Raw genomic sequence first — 24,017 nt, 5'->3', positions numbered from 1 at the left:
CCAGCGTAACAGGAACCTGGTGTAAGTTGAAGGTCAGTACATCAAGGAAAAAGAAGTGTATCAGCCTCCTGAAGCACACAGAAGTGGAGGTTTCCAGGCTAGAATTGTGGTGTGGATCCCCAAAAGTCATAAGTGCAAACTTTTTAAATTTTCATAATTGCAGCCCGCTTTTGAAGCTGCTTGGGGTCAAATACCTCTGTTTTGGGGCGACTCTATCACTCCTCCCCACTCCCTGGACCTGGCAGAGAGGCTAGATTTCCAGGCAGCCTGGGCTGGTAGGTGTATGAGATGTGGCTGCTGTGGTGCAGACATCCATCGGCCCTATACAAATTGGTGCCCTCCATTTGATCTTGCACACCTTGGTGGGGTCAGCACTGGAGGGCATCGACAGTTGCAATCCTAGTGAAATTTTGACCTTGCATATTTGTTACTTCCACTGGAAAATAAGAGGAGGAAAGGGGGAATAATTCCTCCCGATATTTTTGTATGTGTGTGTGTGTGTGTGTGCGAGCTTGATTGGCTTGTAGATTGTGTATGCATATCCTGTGCATGGTTTTCTACTGCTCCTGTGTATACTGTATGTGGTTTGCTACTGCCCCATCTGTATATAGTGTGTAAATATATGTTCGCTTGTATGGTTAGCTGCTGTTCTGTATACATGAGGCAATAATGTAATATTTGGTACCCGTAGGTTGGCTGCACACCAGCATCCAGTACCGCACATTATTGGGCACTGAGGCCTTCTCAGCAACAATGTGTATTTCATGTCCTAAGTGCCCCAGAAGTGCTTTTATTACTGAGAGCCTGCACATGTATTGTGCACTGGATTCATTAAGGTCCTGAAAAATTAGGGCTTGACAATGCTATAAAATAGACACTATGAGGGAAGCCCCTTCCATCATGTTGGGCCTATGGTTTTACAGTGGTCTGATTCAGGCTTGCTGCCAATTACTGCTGTGTATAATTTCATCTATTTTGATGCTTCTTTGCTGTTCAGCTACTTTACTGCATTATTGTTTAGTTTTTCTGGCACAATGGAACTTACAGGCAGCTTCTTTAATCTGCACTTCGTCTGCTAGTTCTGCCTGTTTTCCCCCGGAATATTTCATTGTGTTCTGCCTACATGAGTACTCCTCTGGCTAGTGCTCTACATCTGCAGGTTTTGGAGGAGGATCAGAGGAGTTACACTAGACAATTGTACTAGAACATGCCCAAAGGCACCTGCATGCAGAGTCTACGGCTGGGACATTCCACCCTCCTTTGGTTGGGGTGCATCTCAAGGGGAGCGGGGAGAGGGGTGATAGGACTTCCTTCCTCCATGGCCTCAGCTGATATTTTGGCATTAGGGTCATTAGAATTTTGAGACAAGCTCCCTGTCTTCCATAGGAAGTCGCACCAGACTAGGGGAGTGCACCACCCACCATGTTAGTAAAGGCAGTAAAAGAGGCGTCCAAGACGTGTGCCTGAAACAGGTATTAGGCCCCCTTTGCAAAATTGGTCTGCCCTGAATGCAGCCGGTGCAGGGCCAACTGTGTTCAGGAAAGGTGGTTTACATGCAGCATAACCATAAAGGGTTTGCGGCAGGCTGCCACCAAAAAGGTATGTTTGTTAGATAATACTTAGCTGACTGTGAAACCAGGAGGAGCAGAAGTGCTCCTTCAGCTTCCACTGCAGTACTGAAGAGTCTTTGCTGGCTCCCGCCTGATCGCCCCCTCACCTCTAGGACCTAACCCTTCCATTCAGATACTTCCTGAGGGCGGCTGCTAGAGACACAGCAGCCCGCAATGATCTGCTAGCAAGTTGCCTGGGGATACCCAGCATGCGTCCGTTGCTCATCGGTCTCCTTTAAATGAGACCCGAGGCCCAATATTAGGTGTACGTCGGGCCGATCCGTTCCATCGCAGGGTTCATTTCCTGCACCCAGTTCATGCAAATCTGCCAGTGCAAACCAATTTCTAAGCCAATGGGTCTACCTAAGGCTGTCTGAATGTTTAAATTGGATGTGTCAGATAATTCATAGCTGGTTAGAAGATTTTTAAAAAGCTATGCCTAAAAATTAATATTTGAACAAATCATAACGCATATTTGTATTTGAATTAAATAGCTTGGCTTCTCCCTGAACCAAACTGCCCAGAGTCAAACCAACTCATTGATTCAATGTATCAAATTATGTTAAACATGATATCTGTGAGTGAAGCTGGTTTGTAACCTGTTAGGTATTGTGATAACATCGTGGGCTGGATTTTTGTTGGGCTTGCGCCTCTATTAGTGCCCCGGGGGCGAGGCCAGCTTCCAGCACCCCACCGTGAAATGCAGTGCCGGTTTTGCGGCGTCACTGAGAGCGTAGAGCAGGGTGTGCAACACCCCCGTTAGCGTCCTGATCTTGAAATTGGTTTTGCGCTGACCCAGTAGCGCACCGTAGCCAACACACCTGAAAATACAGACGGTCAGAGCTGTCCCGGCAGCGGTGAGGGAAGGAATGAGTGCATGAGGTAAGTGTGATTGTTTTTAGTATTTTATTTTTGTGCTGTATCTTTATGCGGGGTGAGCAAGGTATTGGAAATGTTGTTTGTGTTTTGTGTGCCAAATTTATTTTTTCAGGGAGGTCTCTCTTAGGGTGCTCCAAAGCCGGATCTTTAGCAACAGATTTTCGGCTGGTCAAGCACCCTAAGAGAGTTGTGGAATGAAGCCTGCCTTAGCGCTCCACTCCACACTTAGGGCCCAGCTGATGAATTTTGTGGTTGTAGACGCAAACCATTTCCCGGCGCAAAATGTACTGCCCCGCCGCCATTATCACCCGAAAAAGCCTCCAACTGAAAATCCAGCCTTTAGAAAACTATTATTAAGCTAAATCTTAGACAAAAATATTTAATTTTTGTCACACAGAATTGCTTTTATATCACAAGGAACATGCAGTGGCCAAGAAGCAGTGGTCCTGGTACCTGTACATTAGTGGCCCTGTAGTGTACAATTTTACTCTTAGTCTGTTTCTCTGTGTGTGCGTGTTCGATGTTAGTAATGTTCCTCTTTACCATAGAAATTTACAGCACAGAAGGAGGCCATTCAGCCCTTTGTGTCTTATTTGCCATATGGTGTGTATGATTCGGTACTTTTTCTCTCTAAATTGCATATATGTACGTATTGTTCCTGTGTGTGTAGTAAAGCTGCAGTTATCAATACTTACTAATTATTGTTACCTCTAGATTAGAGATGGGCTGCTGGACAAGGATCCCATCCTTCAGAAGTACTGTAGCACTGAAAGCCCTCCACCTCTACAGACATCTGGCCCTTCTGCATGGATCCATTTCCACAGTGATAAAAGTGTCAGTGACCGCGGGTTTCATGTCACGTACATTACCTTGCCATGTAAGCATTTGTGTGTTATTCATCAAATCTTATTAGAATTATTGCAGCAGTTTCAAAATTGTATGCTGTCCTGCATTAGAAACATAGAAAATAGGTGCAGGAGTAGGCCATTCGGCCCTTCGAGCCTGCACCACCATTCAATAAGACCATGGCTGATCATTCCCTCAGTACCCCTTTCCTGCTTTCTCTTCATAGCCATAAGGGCCATATCTAACTCCCTCTTGAATATATCCAATGAACTGGCATCAACAACTCTCTGCGGCAGGGAATTCCACAGGTTAACAACTCACTGAGTGAAGAAGTCTCTCCTCATCTCAGTCCTAAATGGCTTACTCTTTATCCTAAGACTGTGCCCCCAGGTTCGGGACCTCCCTAATATCGGGGACAATCTACCCACATCTAACCTGTCCCGTCCCGTCAGAATCTTGTAATTTTCTGAGATCCCCTCTCATCCTTCTAAACTCCAATGTATAAAGGCCCAGTTGATCCAGTCTCTCCTCATATGTCAGTCCTGCCATCCCGGGAATTAGTCTGGTGAATCTTCGCTGCACTCCCACAATAGCAAGAATGTCCTTCCTCAGATTAGGAGACCAAAACTGAACACAATATTCCAGGTGAGGCCTCACCAAGGCCCTGTACAACTGCAGTAAGACCTCCCTGCTCCTATACTCAAATCCCCTACCTATGAAGGCCAACATGCCATTTGCTGCCTTCACCGCCTGCTGTACCTGTATGCCAACTTTCAATGACTGATGAACCATGACACCCAGGTCTCGTTGTACCTCTCCTTTTCCTAATCTGCCATCATTCAGATATTATTCTGCTCTCGTGTTTTTGCCCCCAAAGTGGATAACCTCACATTTATCCACATTATACTGCATCTACCACGCGTTTGCCCACTCACCTAACCTGTCCAACTCACCCTGCAGCCTCTTACAGCTCACACCGCCACCCAGTTTAATGTAATCTGCAAACTTGGAGATATTACACTCAATTCCTTCATCCAAATTATTGATGTATATTGTAAAGAGCTGGGGTCCCAGCAGTGAGCCCTGCGGCACTCCACTAGTCACTGTCTGCCATTCTGAAAAGGACACGTTTATCCTGACAAGATTGATGTTTATAAGGACTAGTTTAGATGGAGAAGACTGAATACTCTGTAGAACAGGTAAATGGTCCAGTGTATGTAAATAGAAGTAAGATTACGTTGGACCTTTTATAATGGCTGGTGTGGGAAAGATTTTGCAGGATATTTTCTGAGGAGGACATGTCTATAATAGAGCCATTGTGGAAAAAACCTGCTTGATTGACCTAATGATTTTTATTGCTCCGTGTTTCAGTTTCCCTGCTATTTAATACAACAAAAACAATGTCCCCTTGAGGATATATCAACATCATATAAACTGACATTACCCCTCCCTGAAAGCATAGTTTATATATAAAAAAACACACACAGAAAATGCTAGAAGTATATACACTCTTCTTCTTAGGCGGTCCCTCGAATCGAGAATGACTTGTTTCCACGCCAAAAAGAGATGAGTTCAATGAGTTAAGAAAATAAGAATATAAGAAATAGGAGCAGGAGTAGGCCATTTGGTCCCTCGAGCCTGCTCCGCCATGTAATATGATCATGGCTGATCTGATTATAGACTCAGCTCCACTTCCCTGCTCGCTCCCCATAACCCTTTATTCTCTTACCTCTCAAAAATCTGTCTATCTCCGTCTTAAATATATTCAGTGACCCAGCCTTCACAGCTCTCGGGCAGAGAATTCCACAGATTTACAACCCTCAGAGAAGAAATTTGTCCTTGTCTCAGTTTTAAATGGGAGGGTCCTTATTCTGAGACTATGTCCCCTAGTTTTAGTTTCTCCTATGAGTGGAAATATCCTCTCTGCATCTAACTTGTCGAGCTCCCTTATTTTCTTATATGTTTCGATAAGATCACCTCTCATTCCTCTGAACTCCAATGAGTATAGGCCCAACCTACTCTACCTATTTTCATAAGTCAACCCCCTCATCTCCAGAATCAACCTAGTGAATCTTCTCTGAATAGCCTCCAATGCAAGTATATCCTTCCTTAAATACGGAGACCAAAACTGTACAGGGTATTGGTGAGGCCACACCTAGAGTACTCTGTACCGTTGTAGTAGGACTGTACTGGGCTACCCTGAACAGTTGGAGTAGGACTTCTCTTCTTTTATACTCTAGTCCCCTTGCAATAAAGGCCAACAGTACATTTGCCTTCCTGATTATTTGCTGTACTTGCATACTAACTTTTTGTGTTCATGCACAAGGACCCCCAGGTCCCTCTGTACTGCAGCACTTTGCAATTTTTCGCCATTTAAATTATAATTTGCTTTTCTATTTTTTCTGCCAAAGTGAATAACCTCACATTTTCCCACATTATACTCCATCTGCCAATTTTTTGCCTACTCACTTAGCCTATCTGTATCCCTTTGCAGATTTTTTGTGTCCTCCTCACAATTTGCTTTCCCACCCATCTTTGTATCATCAGCAAACTTGGGTACATGACACTCGGTGCCTTCATCCAAATCATTAATATAGATTGTAAATCGTTGAGGCCCCAGCACCGATCCCTGCGGCACCCCACGAGTTACTGTTTGCCACCCGGAAAATGACCCATTTATCCCGCCTCTCTGTTTTCTGCTCGTTAGCCAATCCTCTATCCATGTTAATATATTACCCCCAACCCCGTGAACTTTTATCTTGTGCAGTATTATTTGGCACCTTATCGAATGCCTTCCGGAAATCCAAATACACCACATTCACTGGTTCTCCCTTATCCACTCTGCTCATTACATCCTCAAAGAACTCCAGCAAATTTGTCAAACATGATTTCCCTTTCATAACACCATGCTGACTCTGCTAGATTAAATTATGCTTTTCCAAATGTCCTGCTACTGCTTCCTTAATAATGGACTCCAGCATTTTCCCAATGACAGATGTTAGGCTAACTGGTCTATAGTTTCCTGCTTTCTGTCTGCCTCCTTTTTTAAATAGCGGAGTTACATTTACAGTTTTCCAATCTGCTGGGACCTCCCCAGAATCCAGGGAATTTTGGTAGATTACAACCAATGCATCCACTATCTCTGCAACCACTTCTTTTAAGACCGTAGGATGTAAGCCATCAGGTCCAGGGGACTTGTTCGCATTTAGTCCCATTATTTTTTCAAGTTCACAGGTGTTTCAATGAAGGACCTAATATTCCAGGTCCCAAACTGCACATTGAAGGGTGGAAGATGCCTGTGCGTGGATTTTTTTAAATATGCTTGACAGAGCTTGGTCTTGGTACATCGGCAAGAGTTAACGAAGACAATCGGAGACCAGCTCTGCTCCACGGACCTAGTGAGCACACATATTGTCCGTGCTGCCTCTGGGCTCATGCCTCTCCTGAGTCCCAAACTCACGTTTCTCCTGAGCCCTGATTGCATTGCTCTGCAATTTCTCGCCGCACCCTCACTCAGACCTCGCCACTCATGCTGTACCTGCCCATGCTCCAATCACTGACCTGGGCCCTGACCTACTTGGGAACATCGGTGGCAGGTCGGGGCCTTAAAAGGAGCAGTTTGCGGCGGTCCGGGAGCAGCATGGCGGCCCCGACCTGTGTGGGAACATCAGCGGCAGGTCGGGGCCATAAGAGGAGTGGCAAGCAGTGGCCCTGTGCAGCGTGGCAGTATTCCACTGCAAGGTACAGCATGAGCTGGTGCAGGAGGGTGAAGGCTGTGAAGAGGGCAACTGGTTTGGACATCACCATAACTATATGCACTGTAATTCAGCCAGCGGGGGAGGGGGGGTGGCGGGCGGGACGGGAGGGCAACATATTTCCCATATTACTGTCTCAAGTTCCTGTAAGAGCTGAAGACTTACCAGAATTATTGTTTCTTCGGCCGATTTGACAAGACACTGTTCCAAGTTTAGAAGGGCGGGAGGAGACGAGCTGAGGTAGACACTGCTGAAGTACCCTTCCAGGCACTGGTGGCCTGCGAGGACATACAAATGATTCTATCCCAGGATTTGGGACCAGGGTCTCTGGTGTGATGCTAAGGCGAGCAGGGTCCCAGGAATTTCTGTGCCATTATTTTCTCACCACTGTTAGCCATGGAGAATGTATAGGGTTATATATAAATAACTATTGCTGTAACAAACGTCTGTGGTATCGAGTCGAAATTCTTTGAAACAAATGGTTTAACTAACAGTTGTGTGTTCTGTCTTCTTAACAAATAGCTGACCCTGGCTGTGGAGGAACATATGGAGACAGTGAGGGTATTCTCAGCTCCCCCAACTGGCCTAATCCATATCCCAGCAGCAGGCAGTGCATCTACATTATCCGGCAGCCCACTGGGGAGCGCATCCACCTCCACTTCAGACATATGGAGTTGGAATCCCAAAACAGCTGTTCCTCGGACTCCATAGAGGTGAATTATCCCTTCTCTATGCTTTATAAGTATGCTTTCAGGAGCTTTGAGTTGTAAGTGCTCTGGGAATAGATCATTTTAAAAGTGAACCAATTCCAGTTGCTGTAACTATGCAATTTATGGACTAACAAGAGTACAAAATGACTGCACTCTGATTTGGCACTCTGGATGCATTCTTATGAAGTACATTCTTTTCATATTAACTAGCCAGTGAATTCACTGTTACTGACCTAAGATAAAGTATTGCCATGGGATTTTTCAAGGCTTATTTTGCTCAGTTTTTAAAAACAACTAATTGCTGTAACCGTATTAAATAGTAGATAGTTTTGTGACCAGGCAGACCCTGATTCCATCTTTATGTTCTTTGCATCTGGATAAGGCAATACTGAGCCCTGCCCTTCCCAAGATAATAGTACTGTAGTTAGGAAGCATATAGTGAATTAGGGAGGGAAAGCACATAGTGAAACATATATCTTCCCACCAAAAGGAGTCAACTTTGTATGTGGGATGATTACTGGAGCGAATGAGAAAGATTAAAGCTGCCAGCATTTTTTTAAATGTAGTTAAATTTAGTTTAAAATTCGGCACAGAACTGCTGTATCCAGGAATCTGATCTGGTTAAAAGGCTGTCTATTCCTTTGAAGAATATTTCAAAAAATTCCCATGACTTGATTCATGGCCAAAAAAGCATCATGATTCAATAAAGGTTTGATTAAGTAAAAAAGTGTCTTGATAGGATTAATTCAAACCCATTGGTGAATTTGGCTCATCATGTTTAAATCACAGTAATGTATTGATAAAATTTTTTGAGTTTTCCACCTAAATATTCTAGCCTGTACAATTTCTACACACTGTGTACAAGCATTTTGTTTGGTATTTGTGGCTTTCATGCACTTATGCTCAATGATGGTCAATGATAGTTTGATATTGCCCATTGAGTCTGGATTAAATGGGCTGAGCAGGAAGACTGGTAGTACAATTTGAGACATTGCATTTTCTGTTATTGCAGAAATGTTTCACTAAGGTCCAATTGGCATATTAAAAAAAAACGTCAAATGTTCTTCCAGTCTGGCTATGGCAATGACATGAAAAATCCCCCAAATTTACTAAATTTGGACAGGAATATGCATTTAATTATTTCTACTGTAGTGGTGTTTCCAGAGAGGAATGTAGTGAACTATTCCAGAGTGAATAAGTGGATTCACCATCAGTTTTATTTATTCTATCTATAGGGTGCTATGTTGTCCAATATTGAACATCCTCAGCTTGTCATGTTTCTGAATTATCAGCAGCGGTGAGTGGAGTCACTAATAGTACACAACATGACAAACTGTGGTAGTGCAGATCAGAGAAATCTCATGTTTTAGTTAGCACAAAAGGAACTAAATGCCCTTGGTTGGCATATGATGGATATGCCTATCCCTCATGTTACTTGTATTCTAATGGTTTTAACTTGTAACTCATTTTCAAAAGAAGTGATATCATTCTTTCGTAATACATCTATGATATTGCTCTGTAATTGCTATATAAAATTGATGTTTATTTGTGCTAATATAATGATACCCACTCAACAATGTCAGCTGAGGACCTCTTGTCTAGCAGGCTGGCAGAGAGGATTTAAAAACAATGACCTGAAATCCTGAGGTCCATGATCCTCTGTGAGAGAGTGTGGTGGGAAGGAACTTGCATCTTATGATCCTAGTGCTGACCATGCCAGAAACTGCGGCATCAATTCATTGGAATGTTGTTGGGTGCACTGGGACTGGCAGGGCCAGAAAGTATTTGAAGGGGCACGGAGGAAGTATTTCTGAGTGCACCGCTACAACATGGGTGGCTGCAATAGTTCCTCTGGAGCCTTGAGACATCAGCTGACTCTTGTCTCAGTCTATCTGCCGTACCAGCTTTTGGCATTCTGACGCTTTCCGTTTCAAGGGCTGCCGGTAAATGTGTGAAGTTCTCTAATGTGAAGGCATTGGAGGGGGCCTGAAGAATGTGGGTTGATTGCTACTCTCTAGAGACACAGTGACATCGGCACCCATGCCTTGTAACCCTTGGTGCTAGGTACAGGTGTTAATGGTCAGAGTCATCATAGACTTAATAGTCCCAATGGAATCTTGGAAGCCCTGTGAATGTGTTCTGATCAAAGTATCTATTGAAGCATTGGTAGCTGCCACTTGAGAAGCCACCTGTCTCCTTAGAAGTTCTTCTTGGAATTTTCTTGCAGCAATTTCCTGGGCTGTCACAGTGTGCAGGGTGATCTACAGGTCATGAGAAGATTTGAGCAATATTTTACAGATGTGGGATCCTCCCACTTAGCTATATCTCAACTAGATGCGTAGAAACTGCCTGCACTGCCACCACATGACATTGATGCTCCTAAATCATTTGCTCTTTTGAAGACTGGGTCCTGACCTCTGGGCTCCTCAGCTGAGGGCAGTCGTTTCTACCTCTCTCAGTGGAAGACTAACTCTCTCCCTCTCTTCCACTGCTCAGTCCTCACTCTCACTACTGCTCAGTGAATCACCTGGCGACAACCCTTCTAACTCTTTAACTAATCCCTCGCAAGTGGGCGTGTCTGTATTGGTGCTTGCACAGGTAAGATGTCAGGACAGAGTTGGTGGCAGCAGCTGTTGATCTGGAAGTACTTGGATAATCATTAGAGTGACTAGCCTCTTCCTACAGGTGTAGGGGTTGGTCTCGGGGGTCAGGTTCACTTCTGACCTTCTGAGCGCTTCAAATCGCTCCCACTCCCTGGGTTCTAGACTTTGGGGATGTGACAAAGTGCAAGAGACAACTGGTTTTGGTGCAAAGAACTTTGATTTTATTAAGGACAAGAAAGTACAATGTCAAAACTTGCAATCACTAGAATAAAGAACACTTTATCACACGTTCAAAAGGGGTTACAGAATATAATACACCTCCCACCTCTCAATGCCTAACTCTGACTAGGTTGAACTCCAGGGCAAACTCCAGGGATTATGCTCACCAATCCTTTTATTGTCAGTTGGCGGTGGTTCATGATTTCGGGGTTCGCTGGACTCTGTGGAGTTCTGCTTGCCGTACCCCGAACGTCGTGGAAGACTACTTGCTGCATAGTTTTTAGTTGGGTGGTGTCCGCTGATGCGATAGGGCGCGTATTGGACTTATGGGGTGAATACCCACTTTTCTTCCGTCAGCAGTAGGTTTTAAAGTTCTTTAGGTAATATTTCACCTGTTGGTAGCTAGGAACAGATTGTAGAGTGGAAACTTTTGAATCTTCGGTTTCTTCTTGAGGAGTTTTGTTCTTAGAGTTTATCGATCGCGGTGGTTTCGATGTTACCACGTTGGCTGTGGTCAGTTGCTGCTGCGATGGTGATGTCTGAAGTTACTGGGAACTGCTTTTCTCTACCTTGATGATGTTCTTCCTTCTTCAGTAGCAGAGCAGTGTAGCCCAGGAGTGTCGTCGAGGCTGAAGATGAAGATGTTGATGTTCAGAAGCGCTGCATAGAAGGCTGTATAGCAAGCTCTCTGGAAGACTCGTTAGAGCTGCTGCAGTGGTCTCTCCCTTTTCCTCTCCTTTTCTCTGTTAAAACAGGGCCCCAGTTATACTTTGGGGGTCATTCTAATCTGCGCACAAAATCAGCCTCAATTCTTCGCCTTAATTTTGGCGGGCTTGATATTTCTTTGTCATATTTTGGCAGGCTCATTAATGGTAACCTGTTTCAAATGTGACAATCTGTCGAATTTGTTCCTTGATTGGGAAAATTAGTTTTGTTATTTGCGATGTCTGCCTAGGCTTGGGTTTTCCATGCGGGCTGGATGAGCCATTAACATTATGTATGCGCTGGATGGGTTTCCTGCTCAGAGTGATGGCTGGCTATCTCTGGGTTGATTGTTGCTATGTTAATGTCTCCCGGGGAGAAGGGTTTTCGAGTTTATACAATTCTCCTGATGATTTGTTTAGCTTCAAAACCCCAGACGGTTTCACTACCCAAAGACTGGTTCCTTTGGAGGCTAGTTGTCCCTTAGTTTTTGAGCCCTTTTCACACGGACCCAATCTGCCTTTCAAAATCCCAAATTTGGTTTGAACTCATACTTTCTTCCATGTGCATTTTAGGATCCCAAACTTTCTGGCGGATAGTTCCAAATCAAATTTCCTTTCCAATGAGTCCAAACACTGGGGGCAGGGAGGGGGGGGGGGGGGGGGTTCTCACGAATTTTGTAATCTTACACAAGATAACCCTACAATGTGAAAGACAGAATAACTTGTTTAATTGTACACATGGCAACCTTTGCCTTTTCAGAAATAGTGGGTGAGTGTGAGGGCACTTCAGTACTTTAAGAAAGCACCAGAAACTGAAAATATATATGATGGGTCTTGCCCACCCTTTTGCCTGCCCCAAACATGGTCAGTACTGACAATAAATGCTGGTCTTGCCAGTGACGCCACATTCCGTATGAATGAATAAATAAAACACAAGGTTATTGATGCAGGAGGGGGTGGGGACACTTAATGCTGGACGTTCCTGCGTCCCCAGCTCTAAGAATGACCCAGTGTTTCATCAGTGGCAATACATCTGGTGATACCAAGTGTAACATGCTGCTGAACGGGGATTCAAGCTGGGATCTCTGAAGGAAGATCAAATAATTTGAAAAGATTTATTTAAGTGTGACCCCCCTCAGAAAGGGGGCTGTGGGGTGGGGGGTAGTGTAGGGAGGAAGGCAATATTCTTTGTGGGGGTGGGTGGCAGAGACCTGACAGTGCCATTTCACAGAAAAGGGCAGTCATTCTTCTTCCGCAATGTACGGCCTCTTTGGCTGGCAGGCACTACCAATGCACCTCTAGCCTTATTCAAATCAAGTAAACCCCCCCACCCACGACCCTGCAAACTGTCAGTCAGCAATGGAGTTCCAGAGTGTGGATGCATAGCGGCACATACATTGGGATGCACCCTGCAGATTTTTGTCCCCATTGAATTTTTGAACTATCTGCTTCCTCCATCTTTTCCAGAAGATGTCATTTCCATCAATTCAATACTCCCTCATAACTGCATTTCAGTACCAGCCTAGATTATGTACTAAATATCTGGGTTTGAACCTGATGACCTGGAGGAAAGAGTGCTAACAACCGACCTAAGCCGGCAGTTATGATATTTCTAACTGGTCCTGTTAAAGTACGCCTCTAACATAAGACAGATTTATAAATGACAACATTACTCAAGTTTCTATTTCAACATTGACTGTTTATCCAATCACCTGCTTCGTTCATTATAATCTGAGTGATGAGCACACCCATATTGGTAAACCGCTGAAGTACTTTTTTTTTGAGAAAACAAAAATGTTTTGTTCTTTTCCTAAATGTTATTTGGATTTTAGGTTCGAGATGGTGATGCAGAGACGGATCCTCTAATCGGCAAGTTTTGTGGTTCTACCCCCCCAGCTCCCATTACCACGAGTGGAAACAAACTGTGGCTTAAATTTAAAGCAGATGCCTCTGCCTCAAAAGGAGGCTTCCTTGCAGTATATGAAGTTGGTAAGAATTCCCTTTTGCTTTTATTTATAAGACCTGAACAATGATCGAATACAGCAGTAATGTGTGCTGGGTATGTCTTACATGTACCATGTGGCATGATGAAGCATTGATTTGCCATGGCACAAAGTGGTAGAGCATAGGTTTACACCTGTAGGGGCAAAATTAGATTACGCCCCGCCCGGTGCAGAAGTCCCACACCGGCCACGAAATTCTGGTTACCGTCCTTCACAGGAAGTGGAGCACAATGTTGCAAGCTCCACTTCCTTTTGGGGATGGTTCAGAGCTGCTATGCAGCCTCTCCGCATTGCGCTGATGTGTTACAACGCCCCTCCCCTTCTGTTAAAGGGGAGGGACGCTGCAAACTCTGTAGGCCCTTTGAAGGCTTCCACTGAGCCACCAGGGCTAAGGGATGTCGTGGCCGGAGGCCGGCACCGAGATGGAGTGCTAGGCTGTATGGATCGGGGCCTGGACCCCATGAAAGGAGTGGCGAACTGCCCGACCGGTAAGGGGGTGAAAATAAAATATGGCGGCGCGCGGTGTAGCACACCTCCCCTTTAACGTTCACCCCACGATGGGTGCCCGGCTCGGTTTGTGACCCTCGAGGCTGGTGCAGGCATCGCTTGTGGTGGCCTCACGGGGCGCTGAGCAAATTCCGCCGCGGGCCGGAAAGGGGTCGTTGCGCAAACCGGAGGCGCAGCGGCCCAGGGTGCTACTGGCGGGTGCGCGGCCCTACTGTTTTCAGACCTCCACTAACTCCCGCGCAATTTCGCGGCAGCCGTTAGTATTCGCCCCCGCCACCCCCCCCCCCCACCCCAGGTCAAAACAGTTCCATGCCCCCCAGAGGTACTAACGGGAGGTGCAGAATAGGGGAAATTTGGCCCCATAGTTTCCCACAGGATTACAATGTACTGTAATGACCACACTGTACTGTTCCCATCTATATTAGGATTCCCATTGTTTGAGGTTTCTTCCCCTATACAGATATGACATACTTTGCTAATATTCCTCAAAATTAAACTGTTTTGGAGGCAGCGTTTCTCAAAAAAAGGCTACAATATAAGAGAGCAGGTAAAATACAGGGGTTGAGGTCACTGACTCACTGTAAATTAAATACTGTGTTGGTGATGACCACATGGAGCACTTGGCCTACTTTTGAGGATAAATTGTAATTGAAAAAATGTTGGAGGTGTGCCCTGAATAAAATTCTGGGCATCCTGCTGCACTGGTAAACTCCTCTCTGCCCAGACATGAGGATGCAGATGCCATCTCAAATCTCAAGGTAGAGTCATCTGCATCTTCAGGTTGGGTAATCAGAGCCTGCAATGATGCATGAGGAGTGTCTGTCCCAACAGAGGCCCAGAGAATTGGAGCAATACTATGCCACTCTGCAGCCAGAAAATAGGTTGGGTAAGGGCCCAGCAACCTAGGTAATGTTCTTTTTCACTTCAACACCCAATAGAGCAGCTGCATTTCTAGTCAAGTTCATTGATTGCCTCTAAGACCAATTATCTTAGTCTAGTAAAGTGCTTCCCACATTACAACAGTGACTACACTCCAAAAAGTACGTCATTGGCCGTAAAGCGCTTTTAGGTGTCTGGTGGTCATGAAATGTGCTATATAAATGCCAAGTCTTTCTTTCTTTTAAAAGTTTGGAGCCCTTTTAAAGGTTTTGATGGCACACATGCCAGCTCTCAGCTGGTATACTGTGGCCTACCAAGAGTGAAATTCCCAGGGTAGCGCAGAAACTCCCCCATACATGGCCCTTGACATGGGAACAGTGGACAGATGATCTGAATAGGCATCTCCCTACCAGAATTTAAAGGGGTAGTGCAACTGGGGCAGAATCCCAGTCCTGTTCCCTAACATGGCTTTGTGCTCTCTCTAGTCCTAGGGATTTCAGGGCCAAGGTGAGTAAAAAGAACCAAATAAAAACCAGATGGGTAGAATTTTGTCTTACACTGTCTGGGCAATTGTCATATATTCAATTGTCATTGTAACCCATGTATAAACTGACCTAAGTTGTACACCGTGAGACCATTGACCACTAGGTGGTGAACTTGTGGGAGACACTCCTAACCTAGACTTCCAGGTATAAAAGGGGAAGCTCCACCCACCTTCATCACTTCAGTGCTGTAATAAAGGTTACTGGTCACAGAGTGACCTTCTCTCAAGTATGGGCCTTGTGTGCATTTATACTGTATAGTAAGGACATATTAGCAATAATCTGGTAGAGTGGATTGGTCACCCATTATAGAGGGTGGGTGATCTGCTGCACCAGATTACTACCCAGATGGTGAAGATGCAAACCTATCCCAGAGGGAGAAGACACAACAATCAGACATAGAAAGAAAAAAAATAACAGAAAGGAAACTACAGAGGGAAATAAAGCCAGAAACAACACCAAAAGAGGTGAGAGGAAGCTTGTGTGGAGCATAAACACCTGCATAGATCAGATTGGTCAAATGGCGTGTTTCTGTGGTATAATGTGTAACCATAGAGGCAAAACCAGAAGTGAAAGAAAAATAAGCACAGAAAAGATACAGACGTTACAATGGGCCTGAAATCCCGGTTCTGGGCTTCCCCCCGGCACTCGCCTGAAAATAAGAAAAAAGATCCACACCTACCTTTTGCTCCTGCTTCCTCCAGTGATTCCGGTCGGAAGCCTCCTCTCCCTGCGCATCGGAGTGCTTTCACGTCTTGGAGATGTGCAGGGAGAAGCTGGAGTCACGTGGCTCTGGACAGCCAATCAAGGTACAGTATTCTCATTCATAATAGGAACTCCGTTAATACGAGTTCTATTATTATGAATGAGAAACCCCTCCAAACATCCAAACAATTATAAAAAAATTAAAAAAGACCTCACATATGTAACATTAATTTAAATTAAAGTTAATGAAATGTGTTAGAAAAAATAGATATTTTTTTAATTTTTTTAAAAAGTTTTGTATTTAGGGTTTAAAATGAACTTACCTTAGTGGACAGGGTTTTTAACATAAAAATGTTTTTTAAATGTTATTTTTATATGTTGTTTGTATGTTTTAAAACTCTTACGTTGGTAAGAATTTGAAGGACATTCGCTGGGCATGAGATGGGCAAATAGTGCAATCTCACCCATGCGAATGTCCTTCTCCCCAAGATACAGAAGATCTGTCAAGCTAAACCTGGACAGATCGGAAAAGCTGGTTTTCGGCGCATGTGCCCCCAAAAACGGCTTTTGCGATGCCTTCCCGGATCCGTACACATTCCGTACGGACCCAGGGAGGTTGCAATTTCAGACCCAACAAGTAAAAGAATATCTGAAAAGGAGCAGCACAGGGAGATGGAAAAGAAAGATGGCATGTGAAGAAGCATTAACTAGTTAACATAATGCTTGGGTTTAAAAAAATTCATGTGTGCACTTCATTGATCCTGCATTCCAAGAAAGAAAGACGTACATTTATATAAGTCAGGAAACGAGAGGTTATTCACTTTGGTAAAAAGAATAGAAAAACAGAATATTTTTTAAATGGTGAAAAAATTTTAAATGTTCATGTTCAGAAAGATTTTGGAGTCCTTGTGCAAGAAACACAGAAAGCTAGCATGCAGGTACAGCAAGCAATAAGGAAGGCAAATGGCATGTTGTCCTTTATTGCAAGGGGATTGGAGTATAAGAATAAGGAAGTCTTGCTACAATTGTACAGAGCCTTGGTGAGACCACACCTGGAGTACTGTGCACAGTTTTGGTCTCCTTACCTAAGGAAGGATATACTTGCCTTCGAGGCGGTACAATGGAGGTTCACGAGATTGATTCCTGGGATGAGAGGGCTGTCTTATGATGAGAGGTTGTGTAGAATGGGCCTATACTCTCTGGAGTGTACAAGAATGAGAGGTGATCTCATTGAAACATACAAGATTCTGAATGGGATTGACAGGGTAGACCTGGCTGGAGTGTCTAGAACTAGGGGTCACAGTCTCAGGATAAGGGGTAGGCTATTTAAGACTGAGATGAGGAGGAATTTCTTCACTCAGAAGGTTGTGAATCTTTGGAATTCTCTGACCCAGAGAGCTGTGGTTGCTGAGTCTCTGAGTATATTCAAGGCTGAGACAGATAGGTTTTTGGAGTCTAGGGGAATCAAGGGATATGGAGGTCGGGCAGGAAAGTGGAATTGAAGTCGATAATCAGCCATGCTCTTATTGAATGGCGGAGCAGGCTTGATGGGCCATAGGGCTTACACCTGCTCCTAGTTCTTATATTCTTATAATGCCTTTCATGACCACTGGATGTCTCAAAGCACTTTACAGCCAAAGAAACACTTTTGGAGTGTAGTCACTGTTGTAATGTGACAATGGCTTCTATTTGTTTCTTTTTACTCACCTTAGCCCTGAAATTCCTGGGATTAGAGTGTAGGGCGTTCGTTTTCCACTACTTTGATTCATAGACCTCAGGAATTACAGGAAGGACTCCACGTAACGCAAAGTTTACACTTAAACCCAACTGTTAGTTTATTACACAAAAACAACTAAAAATTACAGAACAAGACTTCTTAGAGATTGATGGAAGACATACAATCACCCATCCAGCCAGTTTCTCCTGTTGTCGATTGTAGGCTCGTGGAGTTTGTCTCTCCACCTGCTCGTATTTCCTTCTCGTTGTCTCTCTCTCCTTGTTCTTCTTTCCGTTGTTCCCCTTCGAGGTCGTTGTTCCTTTAACCTGTTGTTCTGAGGTGTTTTACTTCTGTGAGCTCCTTCATATATATCCATTCGATTATACAAGTCTCCTGCTGGGCTGCTTTCAGTTAATGCATCTGGATGAGTCTCGATGGCTGTAGTGATGGATTTGGATCTGTTTGGATGGCCACAATTTGCACCTCGTTAACTGTTGATTCCACCACTCATCTGTGCACGGAATCAGCAGGGCCAAAGATAACTCCTTGGGCTAGAACCTCCACTTTCGTGCTTATTGTCCAAAAATGGGCGTTATTTCCAGCGTGAGCAGTAAAAAATGGTTTTCAGATCGCCGGCTTCTTTCCAATTCTCAAAGCACCTAGTCTCCATTTTTGAAAATGGGCGTTACCGCGAGTGATATGAAATGGGTGGTAGCATTAAGGTTTTTTGACCTTCTGTCGTAAAATGTGGTCGTCCTTAGCAATGGCATGGCAACGCTCGATTCCTGCGATTCAGGAGGTCAAGGTTCATCATGACATGTGCAGAAGAAGTGACAGAGAGAGAGGGAGCTCAGAGGCACTGAAAGCGTGTGTGGCTGTGGTGTGTGCTTATCTGGCTGTTCTGAGAGGCACGAGGGAGATTCACCAGTCGCAAAAAGCCTACTAAGCACCAAGAACATAGTTGGCACCGAGTTTTTGTCCAACAAATAAGATATAACATGGAAGGGATGGAGGAGGCCCTGGAGCTGGTAGCCATGAACACTGGTGGCAGAGGGCTCCCAGTGGTCCCGGAGCGCGGCACTCCACCCCAAGATGCCGCACCCCCATTGCCAACTACACATGAGAGCCAGGAGCAACATCCAGCTTCTGGTTTGGAGCACATTCCCACCTCGGGACCGTCCTCTCCCATATCTGTCTAAGCAGCGTTTCAGCCGTCACCCCCCTCCCCCCCTCTCCCCCGCACCCCCCCGCCCCCGCCATGAAGCATCGCCTGAGGAGTTCCTTGGCCAGGCAGCTTGGAATCAGGAGGGAAGGGGTAAAGACGGGTTGGAGAAGCGGAGGAGGGTTGGTTTGTACAGAAATACTCATGATTTCAGACTAATGTTCGGTTTAAATGTTTTTTATTTAACAAAATCTTGCAGTGCATTCGCTGCTGATTCCTTAACATCAAAGGGTATAATGACACTTAACTTCAATCAACTTAAACTTTAACTGTCACCAATATGATGCCCACCATGGATGTATCACCTGCACACCCAGCAGTGTGTCAGCCTTGTAAATAACACCAATGTTCTTTCAGGCAAAGCGATCATTGATGAGCTCCTAATGTAAGGCTCTTGCAGCTATCATGCCACCACGGGCCCTTTCATGTGGTTTACAGGGGGGTGGGGGCATGGCTTCAGCGTAAGCCTGATTGTCTGGGCCAATGTCAGCATCCGCCTCCTCATCCTCCTCATCCTCCTCATCCTCCTCTTCCTCTCTCTGTTGAGGTGGACTGTCAGACTCATCAGGCAATTCTTGTCCCCTCCTGATAGCCAAGTTGTGCAGCATGGAGCACACCACCACAATTTGAGCTACCTGCTCAGGGTGGTATTGGAGCTCGCCTCCAGGCATCTAAAGTGTTGCTTTAGCACTCCAAAGGTTCTCTCTATGAAATGCGAGTTGCTCTGTGGCTCTCGTTGTATTGCCTCTTGGCTTTGGTGTGGGTGTCATGCAGGGGAGTCATCAGCCAGGTGGCGAGGCCATATCTTTTGTCACCAAGCATCCAGCATTGACCTTGTGGCTGATGGTTGAACAAGTCAGATACAGTAGTCTCACGCAGGATCTGAGCATCATGGATGCTGCACGGAAATTGAGCATTCACTGCCAGTATAATTTACTGGTGGTCGACAACCAGTTGGACATTCAGGAAGTGGAATCCCTTGCGGTTCTTGAAAACCTCTGCATCCTGAAAAGGTGCCCGCATCGCGTTGTGTGTACAGTCTATTGCTCCCTGCACCTTGGGGAAGTTTGCAATTCTGGAGAATCCTAGAGCCCTCTCACTCTGTGCCTCCCTGGTCATAGGGAAACTGATCAAGTCCCTCCTGCATGCGTACAGGGCTTCAGTGACCTGTCTAATGCAGCGATGTGTGGCATGCTGATACAGACTGCAAATGTCACCAGCTGAGTTCTGAAAAGAACCCGAGGCGTAGAACGACAGTGCCGTGGTGACTTTGACCTCGACGGACAGTGCAGTACTGATGGTGCTGGCAGGCTGCAGATTTGCCCTTATTAGCTGGCATACCTCAGTGATAACCTTTTTGTGGAAGTGCAGTCTCCGAAGGCAGAACTCCACGTAACGTGTCTGGCAAGTCGAGGTAAGAATGCTTCTCTTTGTACTTGCGGCAAGGGTGTAACATCTGGTCCTCCTCATCAGTCTGTCACATCTTACATTGGGCACATAATGCAGTGGAGCGTTCCTTCGGCAATGTCAAATCTGTTGCATGTAATTGGTCACCAAGAGAGGGTGAGAAAGGACAGGCCCCATTGCATTGGCTCTTTGTTTTCCACCGATTGGTCACAAACAAGGAATGTCCCGATGAAGACACCTATTCAATTACAATCGGTCACTGTAGGGTCAAGATGTTTTTAGATATGTTCACATCAACTCCAACAACCTACAGAATACATCCGAACTCCGCCGAGGTTGAAGCACAGCAGCCTTTTAAAGGATGTGACAAAGCTGTGATTCGTTCCGGTTAGTTCCACTTCTTCTGGGCGTTTTTTGGGCAAGAGATATTGTGGCTGATCTGTGTGCGAGGTCATGAAATTGACGCTGGGCGATCTCATGGCTGCTAGTTTCGGTAAATATGTTCTTTACGACAAAAAAAGTGGGCGGGCGTTAATATTGAATCTCGGCGTTAAATCAGTGTGGAAAGTAATGCTGGGTGATATTATGGGTGTTGATTTCACCCATTCTGATGATTCCGCCCTAACAAAGTTGGCGGGTGGTAATATTCTTTCCTGGCGTTAAGCACATGGGGAAAGTAACGCTCGGCGATAAGTTTCCTAAAAATGCCCGTCAGTTTCCATTTTGTGCCAAAATGGGCATTATACGTAATTTCAGCAGTAAAATGGGTGTGAAGTGGGCGTTAAGCATGCAAAAAAAGTGGAGGTTCTAGCCCCTTATCTTTTATGCCTCACTATCCAAAAATGCATGCCATGTGGGATCCTTTGTGGTCCTGGATTTTTGCAGACTTGTAGACTCCATCGGGAACTGTTTTTTCCCTTCCGGCCAATTAATCCATGGGCTTCTCTGCTTGATTTTATCAAAACCCTTTGTCTTGATGTTAATTGGGTCTCGCTCCCGACGGCAGAAATTGCATTAATCAGTTATGAGTCACCACCTGCCCCAGGCTGGCGCTTTTTGTCCCACCCAACATTCCCACAGGTTTTTGTTTTAAACCATTTTAGTCCGTGGCCTCTTGCTGTGCCTTGATCACAAAACATGTAAACTCTTACAGAGAGAGCACAAATGTTGGGGAACAGGACCGGGAATCTGCCCCAGTTGCACTACCCCTTTAAGTTCTGGTAGGGTGATGCCTATTCCGATCAAGAGGCTCTGAGATGTGAATGATTCTCTGAGCTTTGCTGCATTTGAGCATGGCTCCTGCTGGGAGAGCAGGATTTGTGAATTTACCTATTAAAAAAAATAAAGAAGTTCTTTATTGTTTCCATATACATGTTTTCTCATGTTCACATTTGTGTGCAAAACCAAGTGAGCATTTAAAACTTTTATAACCAGTAAAGGGAAGAGACCTGTATACATCAGTCTGGGTTGAATTCAAATTCAGATCCCAGGGAAGAAAGGACCTCATCTGATGTACTCTTGACACCCAATCCCCTCAAATAAAATGACATAAGATAGATATAGTAGTGCGTAATATATTAGATGGAACAATTTATTTAGGCGTAAACTACACACCGAGAAATGATGTGCAAATTTGGGCATTCATAGTTCAGATCAAGACTGAGCCATTTTCCATAAATCCATTCCCCAGTAGAATTCTTTACTGCTGGTAATATTTAAAAATAATTTTCTGCACTGAAAGCAAAGGAAAAAAAGGCCCAAGTTCACATTTCTGACGTTCTTGTGTGTCAGCCTAGTTGTAAAAGAAAACCATCATTCACACAGATGTAATGATACTCTTTTGAAAATATGCCTTACCTGATATTCAAAAATGGATACTGTAAATCTTTGAGTACAATACACACATACATATATCTTAGACCATGAATATTAGAGAAAATGTAATATCCAAACATAATACTTCCTCCCTCCCCCCCCCGCAAATGCAAACACACATACTTTTGGTTTTGGAACTATTAATATAACTTGTTGGCAATGTGTCATTGCAAGAACGACAGATACTCTTACTTTTCCATTGTTTCTTGTGCTACCAATTTGCTAAACCTGATCCTGTCTTCAGCCAACACCCACACATGCACATTTTCCAGCAGATTTATCAGATAGTGACAGGGAGGGACCCCTGGCTGATTTCCACATGCCCCAGCCCAGAAGCACTGAGGATAATTATAGTCGATACAGCAGCCCCAACTGGCATAAATTAACAGCACACACTGTTAGGGGGGCGGAGAGGAATCTGGGATCTCCCTAATGTGTGATTCAGTTCCACAAATGAGCAGTGCATCACCCCCGAGGCAGTGAAAAGAATGCCAGTAACTCATTTTTGGTTGCAATGTTTATTCTATTAACATTCTGCTTGTTCAGTTTCTAAATGTTTTCCTGATGCTTCTACACAGCATGTGGTGGCACACTGAATGGCAATGGTGTGATCCAGTCTCCGTATTATCCTAACTCATACCCACATGACAAAACGTGTGAGTGGGTGATCAACCAACCAGAAGGACAAGTGGTCACCCTCAACTTCATCTCTTTTGACATTGAGAATGCTACGAACTGCAACCATGACTATGTGGAGGTATGGGAGAAATAATTTTTGATAAACCAGAGATTAAACTATAATTATACAACATTTACTATCCATATGTGATTAGTAGTGTAACAGATCTAAATCAGACTCAGAAACATAATCAGACATTCATAAGAACATAAGAAATGAGCAGGAGTAGACCATTTGGGGCCTCGAGCCTGCTCCGTCATTTAATAAGATCATGGCTGGTCTGATCATGGACTCAGCTCCAGTTCCCTGCCCGCTCCCCATAACCCTTTATTCCCTTATCGCTCAAAAATCTGTCTATCTCTGTCTTAAATATATTCAATGACCCAGCCTCCACAGCTCTCTGAGGCAGAGAATTCCACAGATTTACAACCCTCTGAGAGAAGAAATTCCTCCTCATCTCCGATTTAAATGGGTGGCCCCTTATTCTGAGACTATGCCTCCTAGTTTTAGTTTCCCGTGTGAGTGGAAATATCCTCTCTGCATCCACCTTGTCGAGCCCCCTCATTATCTTATATGTTTCGATAAAATCACCTCTCATTCTTCTGAACTGCAATGAGTATAGGCTCAACCTACTCAACCTATCTTCATAAGTCAACTCCTTCATCTTCGGAATCAACCAAGTGAACCTTTTCTGAACAGTCTCCAATGCAAGTATATTCTTCCTTAAATATGAAGGCCAAAACTGTATGCAGTATTCTAGGTGTGGCCTCACCAATACCCAGTTGTAGCAGGACTTCTCTGCTTTTATACTCTATTCCCCTTGTATTAAAGGCCAATATTCCATTTTCCTTCCTGATTACTTGTTGTACCTGCATACTAACTTTTTGTGTTTCATGCACAAGGACTCTACCCCCAGGTTTCTCTGTATTGCAGCACTTTGCAATTTTTCTCCATTTAAATTATAATGTGCTATTCTATTTTTTCTGCCAAAGTGGATAACCTCACATTTTTCCACATTATACTCCATCTGCCAAATTTTTGCCCACTCACTTAGCCTGTCTATATCCCTTGGCAGATTTTTTGTGTCCTCCTCACAATTTGCTTTCCCACAAATCTTTGTAACATCAGCAAACTTGGTTACATTACCCTTGGTCC

The 24,017-nt window shown here is 44.6% G+C and overlaps 1 protein-coding gene across 1 annotated transcript in view; it reads left to right on the top strand.

Annotated features, from left to right (window-relative positions):
• Positions 1 to 24,017, top strand: part of cubn (cubilin (intrinsic factor-cobalamin receptor)) — a 457,745-nt gene that overhangs the window by 76,725 nt on the left and 357,003 nt on the right. The window contains exons 12-14 of the mRNA XM_070880231.1: positions 7,613 to 7,803; positions 13,159 to 13,315; positions 22,762 to 22,940. Of these exons, the coding sequence (XP_070736332.1) occupies positions 7,613 to 7,803; positions 13,159 to 13,315; positions 22,762 to 22,940 (527 nt within the window). The remainder of the gene's footprint in view (positions 1 to 7,612; positions 7,804 to 13,158; positions 13,316 to 22,761; positions 22,941 to 24,017) is intronic.

Source organism: Pristiophorus japonicus, chromosome 5, assembly GCF_044704955.1.
Source record: "Pristiophorus japonicus isolate sPriJap1 chromosome 5, sPriJap1.hap1, whole genome shotgun sequence".
Taxonomy (NCBI): domain Eukaryota; kingdom Metazoa; phylum Chordata; class Chondrichthyes; family Pristiophoridae; genus Pristiophorus; species Pristiophorus japonicus.
The sequence above is the reverse complement of the archived record's forward strand: the minus strand, read 5'-3'. Positions and strand labels throughout refer to the sequence as shown.